The sequence below is a fragment of the Trachurus japonicus genome, chromosome 18, assembly GCF_045865225.1.
Source record: "Trachurus japonicus isolate A0001 chromosome 18, Traja_1.0".
Lineage (NCBI taxonomy): Eukaryota > Metazoa > Chordata > Actinopteri > Carangiformes > Carangidae > Trachurus > Trachurus japonicus.
In genome coordinates, this window is record NC_140924.1 from 21035414 (window position 1) to 21052605 (window position 17192).

The 17192-nt window shown below is 40.4% G+C and overlaps 1 protein-coding gene across 1 annotated transcript; it reads right to left on the reverse strand.

The window, feature by feature from the left end:
• Positions 1–9305: 9305 nt before the first annotated feature.
• LOC146969256 (transmembrane protein 272-like) lies at positions 9306–10989 on the reverse strand. Its single transcript, XM_085759373.1, has 4 exons — positions 10947–10989; positions 10785–10835; positions 10434–10637; positions 9306–9577 (listed from the first exon to the last, which is right to left on the reverse strand). Exons 1-4 carry the CDS (start codon positions 10987–10989, stop codon positions 9306–9308), a joined length of 570 nt encoding a protein of 189 aa, XP_085615499.1.
• Positions 10990–17192: the final 6203 nt, after the last annotated feature.

Consider the following 17192-nt stretch of genomic DNA (forward strand, 5'->3'; position numbering starts at 1 on the left):
TCGGATATATCATCTGCAAAAAAGACGACAGGGGGGGGTGTTACGTTTTTTTTTTTTGACCAAAAATTAAAATTTCTTCAAACTCGGATATATCATCTGGGGGTCCGAGGGGAGTCCAACGCAGAAGGTTTGGTTGAAATCGGGCCGGTGGTTTTGGAGAAAATGACCAGAAACCAAACAGGCCATTTTAAAAAGACGACAGGGGGGGGTGTTACTTTTTTTTTTTTTGACCAAAAATTAAAATTTCTCCAAACTCGGATATATCATCTGGGGGTCCGAGGGGAGTCCAACGCAGAAGGTTTGGTTGAAATCGGGCCGGTGGTTTTGGAGAAAATGACCAAAAACCAAACAGGCCATTTTAAAAAGACGACAGGGGGGGGTGTTACGTTTTTTTTTTTTGACCAAAAATTAAAATTTCTCCAAACTCGGATATATCATCTGGGGGTCCGAGCGGAGTCCAACGCAGAAGGTTTGGTTGAAATCGGGCCGGTGGTTTTGGAGAAAATGACCAGAAACCAAACAGGCCATTTTAAAAAGACGACAGGGGGGGGTGTTACGTTTTTTTTTTTTTGACCAAAAATTAAAATTTCTTCAAATTTCTCCAAACTCGGATATATCATCTGGGGTCCGAGGGGAGTCCAACGCAGAAGGTTTGGTTGAAATCGGGCCGGTGGTTTTGGAGAAAATGACCAAAAACCAAACAGGCCATTTTAAAAAGACGACAGGGGGGGTGTTACGTTTTTTTTTTTTTGACCAAAAATTAAAATTTCTCCAAACTCGGATATATCATCTGGGGGTCCGAGGGGAGTCCAACGCAGAAGGTTTGGTTGAAATCGGGCCGGTGGTTTTGGAGAAAATGACCAAAAACCAAACAGGCCATTTTAAAAAGACGACAGGGGGGGGTGTTACGTTTTTTTTTTTTTGACCAAAAATTAAAATTTCTCCAAACTCGGATATATCATCTGGGGGTCCGAGGGGAGTCCAACGCAGAAGGTTTGGTTGAAATCGGGCCGGTGGTTTTGGAGAAAATGACCAAAAACCAAACAGGCCATTTTAAAAAGACGACAGGGGGGGGTGTTACGTTTTTTTTTTTTTTTGACCAAAAATTAAAATTTCTCCAAACTCGGATATATCATCTGGGGGTCCGAGGGGAGTCCAACGCAGAAGGTTTGGTTGAAATCGGGCCGGTGGTTTTGGAGAAAATGACCAGAAACCAAACAGGCCATTTTAAAAAGACGACAGGGGGGGGGTGTTACGTTTTTTTTTTTTTGACCAAAAATTAAAATTTCTTCAAATTTCTCCAAACTCGGATATATCATCTGCAAAAAAGACGACAGGGGGGGTGTTACGTTTTTTTTTTTTGACCAAAAATTAAAATTTCTTCAAATTTCTCCAAACTCGGATATATCATCTGGGGGTCCGAGGGGAGTCCAACGCAGAAGGTTTGGTTGAAATCGGGCCGGTGGTTTTGGAGAAAATGACCAGAAACCAAACAGGCCATTTTAAAAAGACGACAGGGGGGGTGTTACTTTTTTTTTTTTTGACCAAAAATTAAAATTTCTCCAAACTCGGATATATCATCTGGGGGTCCGAGGGGAGTCCAACGCAGAAGGTTTGGTTGAAATCGGGCCGGTGGTTTTGGAGAAAATGACCAAAAACCAAACAGGCCATTTTAAAAAGACGACAGGGGGGGTGTTACGTTTTTTTTTTTTTGACCAAAAATTGAAATTTCTTCAAATTTCTCCAAACTCGGATATATCATCTGGGGGTCCGAGGGGAGTCCAACGCAGAAGGTTTGGTTGAAATCGGGCCGGTGGTTTTGGAGAAAATGACCAAAAACCAAACAGGCCATTTTAAAAAGACGACAGGGGGGGGTGTTACGTTTTTTTTTTTTGACCAAAAATTAAAATTTCTCCAAACTCGGATATATCATCTGGGGGTCCGAGCGGAGTCCAACGCAGAAGGTTTGGTTGAAATCGGGCCGGTGGTTTTGGAGAAAATGACCAGAAACCAAACAGGCCATTTTAAAAAGACGACAGGGGGGGGTGTTACGTTTTTTTTTTTTGACCAAAAATTGAAATTTCTTCAAATTTCTCCAAACTCGGATATATCATCTGGGGGTCCGAGGGGAGTCCAACGCAGAAGGTTTGGTTGAAATCGGGCCGGTGGTTTTGGAGAAAATGACCAGAAACCAAACAGGCCATTTTAAAAAGACGACAGGGGGGGTGTTACGTTTATTTTTTTTTGACCAAAAATTAAAATTTCTCCAAACTCGGATATATCATCTGGGGGTCAGAGGGGAGTCCAACGCAGAAGGTTTGGTTGAAATCGGGCCGGTGGTTTTGGAGAAAATGACCAAAAACCAAACAGGCCATTTTAAAAAGACGACAGGGGGGGGTGTTACGTTTTTTTTTTTTTGGACCAAAAATTAAAATTTCTCCAAACTCGGATATATCATCTGGGGGTCCGAGGGGAGTCCAACGCAGAAGGTTTGGTTGAAATCGGGCCGGTGGTTTTGGAGAAAATGACCAGAAACCAAACAGGCCATTTTAAAAAGACGACAGGGGGGGTGTTACGTTTTTTTTTTTTGACCAAAAATTAAAATTTCTTCAAATTTCTCCAAACTCGGATATATCATCTGCAAAAAAGACGACAGGGGGGGTGTTACGTTTTTTTTTTTTGACCAAAAATTAAAATTTCTTCAAATTTCTCCAAACTCGGATATATCATCTGGGGGTCCGAGGGGAGTCCAACGCAGAAGGTTTGGTTGAAATCGGGCCCGTGGTTTTGGAGAAAATGACCAGAAACCAAACAGGCCATTTTAAAAAGACGACAGGGGGGGGTGTTACTTTTTTTTTTTTTTGACCAAAAATTAAAATTTCTCCAAACTCGGATATATCATCTGGGGGTCCGAGGGGAGTCCAACGCAGAAGGTTTGGTTGAAATCGGGCCGGTGGTTTTGGAGAAAATGACCAAAAACCAAACAGGCCATTTTAAAAAGACGACAGGGGGGGGTGTTACGTTTTTTTTTTTTTTGACCAAAAATTTAAATTTCTTCAAATTTCTCCAAACTCGGATATATCATCTGGGGGTCCGAGGGGAGTCCAACGCAGAAGGTTTGGTTGAAATCGGCCCGGTGGTTTTGGAGAAAATGACCAAAAACCAAACAGGCCATTTTAAAAAGACGACAGGGGGGGGTGTTACGTTTTTTTTTTTTGACCAAAAATTAAAATTTCTCCAAACTCGGATATATCATCTGGGGGTCCGAGCGGAGTCCAACGCAGAAGGTTTGGTTGAAATCGGGCCGGTGGTTTTGGAGAAAATGACCAAAAACCAAACAGGCCATTTTAAAAAGACGACAGGGGGGGGTGTTACGTTTTTTTTTTTGACCAAAAATTAAAATTTCTTCAAATTTCTCCAAACTCGGATATATCATCTGGGGGTCCGAGGGGAGTCCAACGCAGAAGGTTTGGTTGAAATCGGGCCGGTGGTTTTGGAGAAAATGACCAAAAACCAAACAGGCCATTTTAAAAAGACGACGGGGGGGGTGTTACGTTTTTTTTTTTTGACCAAAAATTAAAATTTCTTCAAATTTCTCCAAACTCGGATATATCATCTGGGGGTCCGAGGGGAGTCCAACGCAGAAGGTTTGGTTGAAATCGGGCCGGTGGTTTTGGAGAAAATGACCAAAAACCAAACAGGCCATTTTAAAAAGACGACAGGGGGGGTGTTACGTTTTTTTTTTTTGACCAAAAATTAAAATTTCTCCAAACTCGGATATATCATCTGGGGGTCCGAGCGGAGTCCAACGCAGATGTTTTGGTTGAAATCGGGCCGGTGGTTTTGGAGAAAATGACCAGAAACCAAACAGGCCATTTTAAAAAGACGACAGGGGGGGGTGTTACGTTTTTTTTTTTTTGACCAAAAATTAAAATTTCTTCAAATTTCTCCAAACTCGGATATATCATCTGGGGGTCCGAGGGGAGTCCAACGCAGAAGGTTTGGTTGAAATCGGGCCGGTGGTTTTGGAGAAAATGACCAGAAACCAAACAGGCCATTTTAAAAAGACGACAGGGGGGGGTGTTACGTTTATTTTTTTTTGACCAAAAATTTAAATTTCTCCAAACTCGGATATATCATCTGGGGGTCCGAGGGGAGTCCAACGCAGAAGGTTTGGTTGAAATCGGGCCGGTGGTTTTGGAGAAAATGACCAAAAACCAAACAGGCCATTTTAAAAAGACGACAGGGGGGGGTGTTACGTTTTTTTTTTTTGACCAAAAATTAAAATTTCTCCAAACTCGGATATATCATCTGGGGGTCCGAGCGGAGTCCAACGCAGAAGTTTTGGTTGAAATCGGGCCGGTGGTTTTGGAGAAAATGACCAGAAACCAAACAGGCCATTTTAAAAAGACGACAGGGGGGGGTGTTACGTTTATTTTTTTTTGACCAAAAATTAAAATTTCTTCAAATTTCTCCAAACTCGGATATATCATCTGGGGGTCCGAGGGGAGTCCAACGCAGAAGGTTTGGTTGAAATCGGGCCGGTGGTTTTGGAGAAAATGACCAGAAACCAAACAGGCCATTTTAAAAAGACGACAGGGGGGGGGGTGTTACGTTTTTGTTTTTTTGACCAAAAATTAAAATTTCTCCAAACTCGGATATATCATCTGGGGGTCCGAGGGGAGTCCAACGCAGAAGGTTTGGTTGAAATCGGGCCGGTGGTTTTGGAGAAAATGACCAAAAACCAAACAGGCCATTTTAAAAAGACGACAGGGGGGGATGTTACGTTTTTTTTTTTTTGACCAAAAATTAAAATTTCTTCAAATTTCTCCAAACTCGGATATATCATCTGGGGGTCCGAGGGGAGTCCAACGCAGAAGGTTTGGTTGAAATCGGGCCAGTGGTTTTGGAGAAAATGACCAAAAACCAAACAGGCCATTTTAAAAAGACGACAGGCGCGCGGCTTACGTTTTTTTTTTTTTTGACCAAAAATTAAAATTTCTTCAAATTTCTCCAAACTCGGATATATCATCTGGGGGTCCGAGGGGAGTCCAACGCAGAAGGTTTGGTTGAAATCGGGCCGGTGGTTTTGGAGAAAATTACCAAAAACCAAATAGGCGATTTTAAAAAGACGACGGGCGCGCGGCTTACGTTTTTTTTTTTTTTTTGACCAAAAATTAAAATTTCTTCAAATTTCTCCAAACTCGGATATATCATCTGGGGGTCCGAGGGGAGTCCACAACGCAGAAGGTTTGGTTGAAATCGGGCCGGTGGTTTTGGAGAAAATGACCAAAAACCAAACAGGCCATTTTAAAAAGACGACAGGCGCGCGGCTTACGGTTTTTTTTTTTTTGACGAAAAATTAAAATTTCTTCAAATTTCTCCAAAATCGGATATATCATCTGGGGGTCCGAGGGGAGTCCAACGCAGAAGGTTTGGTTGAATTCGGGCTGGTGGTTTTGGAGAAAATGACCAAAAACCAAACAGGCGATTTTAAAAAGACGACAGTCTTTTTTTTTTTTTTTTTGACCAAAAATTAAAATTTCTTCAAATTTCTCCAAACTCGGATTTATCATCTGGGGGTCCGAGGGGAGTCCAACGCAGAAGGTTTGGTTGAAATCGGGCCGGTGGTTTTGGAGAAAATGACCAAAAACCAAACAGGCGATTTTAACGAGCGGCCAGGCTGCACCTGCACTGTTCTATTTATAGACTTTGATAACGAGCTGGCCCCAACAGCTGGCCACTGCACACAGAGCAGAGCAGAGCAGAGAGATTTGTGCTCTGAGCAGCTTCCGAAAACAGCCCAGAAAAAGAGAACCGTATCTCTTATCAGAATGTGGCCATGACTACTGGGGCAAGGAGACCTTCCTGAGCACATTGATGTGCATTAAATGTTTGTAGGGCAAAAACTTTTCTCAGGGTCGCAAGGTAGAAAAGGGGGGCATTTCTGTTTTTCTAATAAAATCAGCTCCTACTTTTATATTGAAGTGGATGAGCCACTGGAGCGGGTCTAGCTGCACAATTAGGCTCATAGAGACAATTCTGTAAGTCTGTCTGCTGTTTTGAACACATCAAATGAGACACGACAAGTGTGGCTACAAACCAGTGAGGAAATCATGTGTCTAGAGTTTAATTTGTGGCCGTGCTGGCAATTTATCCAGAAAAAATCCTGAATGTTTTTTCGATCCCTCTCACTCTAGCGATGATAGAGAATAGCTACTTTATTGTCATTCAAAATACACAGTGTGCATAGAACGAAATTTCGTTTCACTGACTCTTGGCACAAACAGAAATATATGTGTAAAAATAAATTAAAAAACAAGACAAGTGAGGTTGATCGGTCAGTAAAGTGCTCTGTGTGCATATGTGCAAAAAGAATACTATTTTATATTTAAAGGGATCACAATTAAAATGTTAAAAAGGATCACAGTTAAAATGTTAAACATGTTAAAAGTGGCGTGTGCAAAAGTTAAGAAATCAGCCGTATTGGAGGTTCAGCAGTCTTATGGCCAGGGGGATGAAACTGTTGCAGAACCTGGTTGTTCTGCTCCTCATACTGCGATACCTCCTCCCAGAGTTCAGCAGTGAGAACAGTTCCTTGTGTGGGTGTGTGGGGTCTCTGGTGATGTTCTGTGCTCTTGTCAGACAGCGTTTCTGACCAATGTCCAAGATGGAAGGGAGAGAAGTCCCAGTAATTGTCTCCGCTGTCCTTACCACTCTTTGAAGACACTTCCAGTCCGCAGCTGTGCAGCTGCCATGCCACACGGAGATGGAGTTGGTCAGGATGGATTCAATTGTGCTTCTGTAGAAAGTGGTGAGAATGGGAGGGGGGAGATGTGATCTTCTCATCCTACGGAGGAAGTGCAAACGCTGCTGTGCTCGTTTTACCAGAGATGTGGTGTTTGTTGTCCAGGTTAAGGTGTCTGTTATGTGCATTCCCAGGAACTTTGTGCTTTTCACCACCTCCACTGCTGTGTTGTTGATGCACAGTGGAGTGTGACTGGGTTGATTCTTCCTGAAGTCGACAATGATCTCCTTGGTTTTGTCCACATTCAGGAGAAGATTGTTCCTGCTGCACCAGTTCACCAGCTGTTCCACCTCCTCTCTGTATGCCAGGTCGTTGTTATTGCGGATGAGGCCCACTACTGTCGTGTCGTCCGCGTGATGATGATGTCACTCACTCTAAGCCCTGCTCGTTAGACGCAACACACACCCATTATAAAGCTGGATTTTGTCAAAAAACTTAATGATTTTAAAGCGGCCAAATATCAGAAACTGTTGAAGATATCAATAAGCTGAGTCATAGAGGAATACTTAAAAAGTTTGTCTACAGCTCAGAATTTGAATGAAGTCTCTAGCTGAAAGTATGTGGACACTTTAAAGGCTGAAAGAAGTAAGAAGATTTGAAGAGTTTCAAGACTGTTTCAATGCATTCTCTATGGGGAAAAAAAAATTTGAAATAGTTGAATATTGCAAAAAGTATGAATAGTTGAAAAGAGAAAAGACATAGCACACCTGTCCCGAAAAGGCTGAACATTTTGATATTTGAATTGTTGAAATAGCACAAAGTATGAAGGACTAGTTACATGACGAAGAAAGGCAGAAAATGGCACGAACCGAATAACAATAGTGTGAATGCTTCCAGCATTCACACTAATAAATTAATAGTGTTTAATCAAAGATGCAGCACAGTCCATGTGAAACCAGGACACCAGACCTGGGCCAGATCTTTATCTCCTCTAGAGTCTGGTCTTATTGTTCAGCTTTAAACCAACATTGGCTCTTTTGTCTCATGTGAAACTGAAGCTTCTGAGAAATAATGACTGTGCTTCAATAAAACAGGATGGCACGTGCCTGTCCTGTCGTACGTACATACATAAGTTTTACGTGATCAAGTCAGTGTTATAAAAGTAAAAAGCACCAATTACTGTCAGCTCTATGAAGTTAGGGAATCCACTGTGACAACAATCGTCAAAACACCATGCACTGAATTACAATATTTTCTTGATTTTACAGTAAACTACTGGCAGCAGGGTTGCTACTGTGAATTGTGTACAGAGCTCTCACTTATAGTCACTGACTGTGATATAGATGCAAACATATTACCTGACCAGACTCACCCTATTTGCAGGACATCTATCAAAGACACAACGAAAAATTACATCGCACTTATTCCTGTATGAGAGAAATGCAACACTTTGAAAATGAGATCAAACTAACAAACTGGGAAAGTATCATGAAAGACAAAGATAGTGAGCAAGCCTGCAGGGACTACTGAAAGCATCCCCTACAGAAAGCAACACATGAACAACACATCATGGCAATTAATGAAAGAAAGGGATGCAGCCCTGAAAAAATGTTTAAAATCAGACACTAGACACTGATCGTTTAATATGTAAATACCGTAGAAATAAAACCATATGGCAACTTAGGAAGGCCAAAGCAAACTTTTTTCTGGATCCTAAAACACAACAAAGGGCAACTCTAAACTGCCACGGAAAAGCACTGACCAGCTCTTAGGGAAAAAACAATCAAATAGTGACATGATTAGTTTATCACCTCTGTGTTGGAACTAGGCAGCAGTTTAGCAAACATACAATCATCTGAGTTTTTAACTACTATTGAGTTTTAAGCATGCAGCCTAGAAGATGAGAAAGTAAACACATTTTAGAGTATCAAACTCTAAAGCAAAAGATATCTGGGCCTTTATTTACACAACACACAGTTTGAGTTTCAACCAACTAAAATGTTTCACAAATTTGAATTTCACACAGCTCTTTACTAACAAACACTCTCTTGGTCTTGTCTTCTTGTCTTGAATTTCATCTTTGTTGAGTTTTATATTAGATTGTATATCAGGACAAGTGAATTAATTTAGTGGTTTCTAATCTTTCAAACATTAGTTGAAGGTGAAGAAGACTTAAACAAAAAATCTAACATTAAATGCAGTTGTAGCAAAATATGTATGATGTTAGCTTTGGCACTGATAACTTGTATTTGGCAATTTTCATAATTCTTCAATCTACAGACTAAACATTTATCAAAATATGATGGCTTTATTGAGTTCAATTACATGGATGGGATAAATGTAACCGTTACAGGTTGTTATAGGTCTGAATTGGATTTGATTGTTTCGATGCACATTAGTAAAGCATTAGTAGAATAGGCTAATGATAATTTGTGTTAGATCGGTCTCATCTTTGAGTTAAGCATGGATCTGCTGGACGGTGTTTAAACGACACATATTAGTTTCGTGCTGCACATTGAAACAACGTTCACTCTGATGTGTTTCGCACTGCTCAAGTCTAAGCTGGAACGTTGTTGTCTCCGAGCCTGGACACATACGAAACAGTAACATTGGAACTACTAATTGCAGTAGTAGAGCTGCTAGACTGGGAGTAGCCACCGACGCAGCAGCAGAAGCAGCAGCAGCAAAACAGTTGCAGAGCCACGAGGATGTAGACCACGGTGGTGGTCCAGAAGGCAAACAGGTAGAGCGTATTGTTGCAGTACAGTTCCACGTGCGTCATGTTTTTGTTGTAGTTGGGTTCGTAGATTGAGTAGATCCACACGTTACCTAGAGAAAAAAAAACTTGTAAGACACTGATCACAGTCTCAGACTTTAACACACCAACCCCCTTTGGTAAAATGTACAGTTACATTAATGAGTCTTGAAATGATTTTGGTGATCAAAGGTCAAAGTCACAGTGACTTCTCAACAACAAAAAAAGAAAAAAAAGTTCACATGGGTTCAGGAATGAACTGATTAGATTTTGGTGGCTAGAGGTCAAAGGTCAAAGTCAGGATGACCTCGAAAAACATGACTTTGGCCAATTTGGCCTCCAGAACTCCTGCAGGGAATCTCTGCCCACTTGGACTCAAGGACAAACTGAGTAGGTTTGTGTGGTTTGTCAAGGTCTTCACATAACGCTTTTAAACCACTACTATCACACATAATTTCTGACTAAATAAAAACTGGTGGTGTGCAATGAAGCCCCACTATACGTGACAGTATTGTTGAAAGCCGCGGTGCTCACATTAGGATTACATTGGGTATTTGGACCGCGATACTGTTGTCTGTAGCAGGGCTTCACCTTGATGTGAACCCAACGCTGAACAAGCTTTTCTATGCAATGTGGCCCCGCTAGAACTGTTTTTCCAGGATCACCAACCCTACCTTTCATGGAGGAGGTGAAACAAAGGTCTACATTAAAAGAGAGAAATAGTGGACAATTTATATTCCTTTCATCAGAATTTCTGTCAGTGTGTTTCATCAAATAAACAGGAGGGGTTTTAAGACTGATTTAAACCATCATCTTATCTCATCTAATTCAATCATTACAAACTACTGTTTTATGTCTTTAAAATCATGTTGATCTCATGCTATGATTTAGTTTGTAAACATGTGTATGATCTACTATCTCTTCACTCACCAGCTATGAACCAGCAGAAGAGGAAGAAAGGCGTCAGTGAGCACAATGTCGTGTAGAGTATACTGAGCGGGTGTAAGCGGTTTTCAGTAGCCCACTTGTTGTAAAACAGGGAGAGCAGGGTCATCACCAGGCCGAACACCCCCACCACGATCAGATAGATGGGGATGAAGGGCTGCTGTGGACACTCATTCAGATACACTGTCCCTGTTGGACACAAGAGAGATCTGTCAGTGAGCCGGGTCACTTACTGTAAAGTCAGGACATTAGTGACCGTCACTAATGTCCTGACTTTCTGGCATGAATTCAGATACCCCTGAAAAGCATGTTTGTGAATATGCACAACTCACTCACCAATTGCAATATCAGCAATACACAGGATGCACGGAAGAAAATTTGTACATCCTGAAAGAAGATAAAATATAGGTGTAATCTGAAAGAACAGACATTTTAAGACATTTCTCTGGCCTGAGATGAATCAAATTGAGACACGAGTGTGTGATCGTCAGCTCTCACCCAGCTGAGGCGTTGAGACTTGAGGAGGTTCAATGCTGGACATTGTAGCAGTGATGAGGGCAACCTGCAGAGGAGGACACAACCCTGAGAACAATGTTGATAAAACTAAAAACCTGCAAACTGACATTTTATACAATATGATCTTTACAAACCAGAAAACAAGAGGAAAACAAAGGTCTTAAAATACACAAGTTTTGTCTTCCACCATTCACCAGCACAAGTTAAATTCAACATTTTGAATGATAGTGAGGTGGTTCGGGCATCTGTTTTGGATGCCTCCCTGGGGAAGTTTTCCAGGCATGTCCCACTGACTGCAGACCCCGCGACTTGGCCCCAGATAAAGCGGCAGAAGATGAGATGAGATGATGGTATAAAGTTGATAATTTTATCCACATTACAGCTAAAACTAATAATCAGTTGATCAGTCCTACTTAATCAGTACCTCCTTCGAGCAAGAATTTGCTTCTGAGAAGTTGCGATCGGCTGTTGTCTTTGTGATATGTTACTAAATTAAATGCACTGTAGAATCTGTTGAAATGAAAATAATGGTGAACAGAAAATATTATAATAATAGTGTATAAGCACATAGCACAGTCCAGGCAAATCCTGAGTCCCCTGCAGTCTGGTTTTAGGCCTGACCATAGCACCATCACTGCTATCACCAAAGTTATGTAATGACATACTGTATGTGCCTTAGACAATAAATTGTGCTGCCTTTTTTGTCGTCCTTTCTAAGGTGTTTGATACAGTTGACCATGGCTTATTCATGCATACACTTGGAATTGATACTGCAACCTACATATTCTTCCATAGCTATCTTATTGAGAGACACCAGTGTGTAAGGGAATGTTAAATCAAACTCGCTACCGATCTCTAAAGGTGTTCCTCAGGGATCAATTATGGGACCAATCCTGTTTAGTTTGTACATAAATGATCTTACCTTTGCATTGAAAATTTGTTATTACCACTTCTATGCTGATGATACTATTATCTAATGTATAGCTGATTCTGTACAATTAGCCACTGACAGACTACAGGCTACATTTAACAATTTTCAGTCAACTTTACTTGATACTAAGCTTGTTCAGAATGCAGACAAGACAACATTTATATTTCCTAGTTCTAAAACTGTTAGTGTTACGGTTTTGTTAGGAGTATAAATACTTGGGTATTTGGATAGACCACAAATTATCTTTTAATCATCATATCTATAACCTTGCCTGTAAGCTGTGTCAGAAGATTGGTTTCCTGTACAGAAATTCCTGCACTAAGATTTATTACTGGTGCTACTATGACACCCATCATTGTCTTTTATATTGCTTTACTGCTTTACCATCCCTTGCAATGAGGCGAGAGGTTCACTGGTTATTGTTATTAATTATTATTTTCAAAGCACTTCTCTGCAAATCTCCTGACTACATCTCCTCTTTGTTGTCCTTGCGTGCCCATCACTATCCTACCCTGCACAATGATTGGTTTCTTCTTCTTTCTGCTGCACACTCTTGGAACTCATTGCAAAAAACCCTTAAAATTGGTTTCTCCACTGTCCCTAAACAAATTCAAGCATCTTGTTGCTCAACAGTGTGAAATGTCATGTTCTTGCTTTGATTGATGGATTGTGAATTGTTCTGCGTGGTTTTTTTTATGATTTCTGTATGTGCACTCGGCCCCATTGAAAATGGGGGTCTCCCTCAATGAGTCCCGAGTCATAAAAAAAAAAGTTTAAACTAAACTTAAACTAAAACCAGGACACCAGACATGAACCAGATCTTTACCTTCACTGTTCTCACTCTTCAGTTTTAAACCAACGTTGGCCGTTTCCTCTTATGAAAAACTGAGGATTCTGAGAGATCATGACTGTGCTTCTATAAAAACACATTAAAACAGCAACAGCAACACACCTACAGGTCCAGTGCTCAACTCAACTCAGTGTTATAACGGTGAACTGCTGGTAAAATGTTGAATGGTGAACAGAAAAATACTACAGTAATAGTATATAATCAAAGATTCAGCACAGTCCAGGCAAAACTACTGTTGCCATTGTGATATGTTACAGTAAACTGAGAATCTGGGTTTGAAATTCCATACTGTAGCCTATACACCAAACAATCCATTGATTAATTAAAACAATAATCAGCAGTAAATGTAAACAAAAGGAGCTATTCATTGCAGCTATCATCCCAATAAATGATCATTAAAACACGGAATCTCTCTGAATTCAATTTCAGCATTTACATGTGTAAAATGTTGAAATTAAATTAATGGTCAACAAAAAATATCACAATAATAGAGTATAATCACATATTCAGCACTGTCCAGATATTTGCCATCTCTGTTCTCACGCTCCAGTTTTATAGCAACGTTGGCTGTTTTCTCTCAAGTGAAAGTGAAGCTTCTGAGAGATAATGACAGTGCTTCAATAAAAACACATAAAACAGGATGTCAGGTAAATGAGATCAACTCAGTGTGATAAAGGTGAGCTGCTGGTAAAATGTTTAATGGTTAACAGAAAATAATACATTAATAGTGTTGTTAGATCACCGGTATTTAGCCCCTATTAAAAAGACCTTTACTGACGTCTGCCCCGCTTCCCCAAGCCACTAGTTCTGATAGAGCAGCCCCCCCACCCAGAATTAGCAACCTGGCACGCCTGTTAACGGCAGCTTTCCTCTTTGATCCTTGCACTTGTTATTGGCTAAGTTTAATTCAACGGTTCGGAAACTAGATTAACCTTTAAGAGCCTTAAAGATGGTGTGCATACTATGGCTTAGCTTCTTATGATCATGAACAGCATAACAGTGATAATTGAATTAAAACCTCTTGTCTTTTAGGTTGAATTTTTATGCCAGGAATTTAGCAGTGACAAAGCAGCATCAGAGCATAAAAACAAAAATTATTAAAATCAATTCTGACCCTATCAATCAACCCAACCTCTGATGAATAGTTGCCTGATTAAAATTTCTGTAGGATATAAGGACGCAGGATTCGGCCAGCTACGAATTTCCTGGACCCTGTCTGCTGGGAAGCGGACCAGCAGAGAGTGTGGAGATTACCTGAGATCAAATAGTTAAGTGCAGTCTTCTTGTTCGATGGCTATGTTCTATAGATGCACCAGTTTCCGGGGTCTTCGCAGGAGTAGGGTCTGACTAGCTCGCTCTCGCACCCAGTCCCGACGCACACTCCCTTGCTTCTGGCAGGATCATCTTTTTATACTGTATGTCTGGAGCAGCCAACACCTTTGCATCATGGGATAATTTCTCCATCACTCTGCTTGCCTTTATTTGGTCAACGCGCACTTCTCTATTCTCTAAATCTCTGCAACCTACTTGACCTTGTGGCCTTCTCTTCTCAACCTGTCCCAGCTTGTCCCGGGACAGGCCACAGGTTCCTCATTTCATTGACCTTTGTCCTGCCCATTCTACTTCTCTTTTCCTAACAGATTACAGCAACTATTCCATCAGCTCGAGTTTCATAATACCATAAATACTATTAATAATACCATAATACCATAAAAATAGCAAAAATCACAGCATACATCCAAAGGCTGAGCTCGTGATCCTCAACTCTCCTCGACAGTGTATAATCAAAGATGCAGCGCAGGTGAAACCAGGGCCAGATCTTTATTTCTTCTGATCTTCTTGTTCAGCTTTAAACTAACATTGGCTCTTTTGTGAAGCTTCTGAGAAATAATGACTGTGCTTCAATAAAAACACATAAAACAGGATGACACGTGCCTGTCTTGTCATCAACTCAGTGTAATAAAGGTGATCCGCTGGTAAAATGTTTAATGGTTTAAAGAAAATATTACAGTAAAGTTAAGGTTGGAGATTCGATTCGGGAGCATTTCTTACAAAATTATTTGAAATCCTCTTCACACTCTGATTGCAACCAATTAGGCCTAATTAAATGCTTTTTCACAAAAATGAAAAAAGTCAGTCACTTGTGGGATGGAAAGAATAAAAATAAAGAAAATGGCCGACTTGAATAACAATAGTGTGAATGCTTTCAGCATGCTTTCAGCATTCACCCTAATAAAACAGCATTCGAATAAATCTGCAAAATAGACTTAGCACTGAGGAAACATGATATATAATCTGTGTTAGAATCTGTCTCATTTTCGAGGTAAGCATGGATCTATTGATCGGTGTTAAAATGACACATATTAGTCTCATGCTGCACATTGTGTAATTAAAAACCAACGTTCTCTCTGATGTGTTTCCTACTGCTCAACTCAAACTGTGCTGTGGTCGTTTCTGAGCCATTCAGGCAGGAGCGGAGGCGAATGTAGCAGTAGTAGAACAGTAACAGAGCCAGGAGGATGTAGACGAGAGCAGTGCTCCCAACGGCAAACAGGTAGACGGTCTTGTTGCAGTACGGTTCCATGGTCTTGTTGTAGTTGGGCTCATAGATTGAGTAGATCCACACATTTCCTAGAAAAACAAAAACTTTGCATTGTGAAACACTGATCACAGTCTCAGAGCTTCACCTCCACATTATAATACATTATGACTACTCTCTATACACCCACCTAACTGTCACTCACTGTCACTGTTATAAGGACTCTATGATGCATCCTAAGTCATTATGTCAGATACCAAAGTATAGATAATTACATTAAGATTTGTCTGCTTAGGAATATGACATTAAAGCTGGGTTTCAACCTCCTTGAAATAACAATACAATAAATCATCCAGAGATGAATATCAAAGCTTTTGCACTCTATACATTGATCATGACATTACGGTAAATCTGTAAAAGAAATATTACAATTTATTCACAGTAGCTTTTTTTATTATCACCTTTTTCAACAATAACAATCATGGTCTAAATACGAGTTATGTATTAACTGGAATATACTGCATAAAAAAACTTCATAGATTCTTTTAAATGCATGCAAATGTGTTACACTTTACTTAAAGCAGAAGTAAGCGATCCGGTCGTTTTGGCTAATGCTGCGTTCCAGGCAGGCTTTTGAAACCGTAAATTACAGCTTCAAGTCACGACTTACGACTTTGTAGCGTTCCAGGCAACCCACTCATGTTTTTCCGACCTGTTTTACCTGTGAAAGTCACTATAACGGCCACTCGTAACTTCCGCCCCGTGAACTCGTACCAGATCGAACTGGTACGACTTCACAGGTCGGAAAAACACGAGTTACGGGTTGCCCTGAACGCACCATAACGTCTTGTCAGCCGACGGAGTTAGCAGCCCCCGCCCTCGTCATGGATCTATTGGTCCTCGTCCCTACGTCATTCACTGCACACACAGCCCTTCATGCTGTTCTCTCTCCTCATTGGATAAAAATTGTAGGATACAAGAAAAGTTTTCTCCTCGGCTCAGAGCAGAGCAGAGTGACTGAGAGACCCGTGTTTCGGTCCAAACACTGTATGTAAGTGATTGCTGTCGGAAGATAGAACTATTTCAGACTTATATTAACACAAAAATATCGCTTACTTCTGCTTTAACACCAACAATGAAACATTATGGTGAGGTATGCTGCATTATAGATGCATCTATATAAACTTCACTTTACTTAGAGCATACATTGATAACTTATGATCCTTCATGGAATATTATAGCATCCTATAAGTCCTTATAACAGTTGATTGTTAGGTGTGTGTATAGAGGGGTATAAGTAGTCATAATGTATTATAAGCCCCATCAGTCAGCCTGTAGTTTATAACCAGTCAAGCGCACTCATAAGACACTTGGATATATAAGTCATTATAAGCTATATTTATAGTTTTCATAACAGTTGATATAGTGCTTTATGTGTGTTTATGAATGTAGTCATAGTGCATTATGATTGATTATGATGAGCATTATAATTCACTCACTATGAATGCGCTCTATAATGCACAATGCATAGAGGTGGTCTTCATAGAAAGTGTTACCAAAAACAATTTTGGCCTTATGAGCGTGATCTCTCTTTAATAGCTTCAGAGAATTTTAATGGAGTGTACACACACTTACAATGTCACTGAATTCACTCAATTCAAACCAAAGTGGATAGAAGTGATTGTAATGAGGGCATACAATGCACACAATGTAATGCCAGCAGGTGGCTCTATTTGTTTCTTTCAAAATAAAACTCAAATAAGATTTCATCTCAATAGTGTTTAAATATCTCAGCCCTGCTTTTTCTGAGACTAGAGACTGGACCATTTTTTAAATCATCTAAAATACAGAAGGTTGGATCCACACGCTGTGTCTCATTGTAAAAGGAAGTAACGGGTTAGTATTGGA

Bases quoted from the DNA above. Each gene is read 5' to 3' on its own strand.
- LOC146969256 (XM_085759373.1), bottom strand. From the start codon at position 10,989: ATGTCCAGCATTGAACCTCCTCAAGTCTCAACGCCTCAGCTGG. The intron at 10,836-10,946 runs GTGAGAGCTGAC...ATCTTCTTTCAG, and splicing joins AGTCTCAACGCCTCAGCTGG to GATGTACAAATTTTCTTCCG. The intron at 10,638-10,784 runs GTGAGTGAGTTG...TGTGTCCAACAG, and splicing joins TATTGCTGATATTGCAATTG to GGACAGTGTATCTGAATGAG.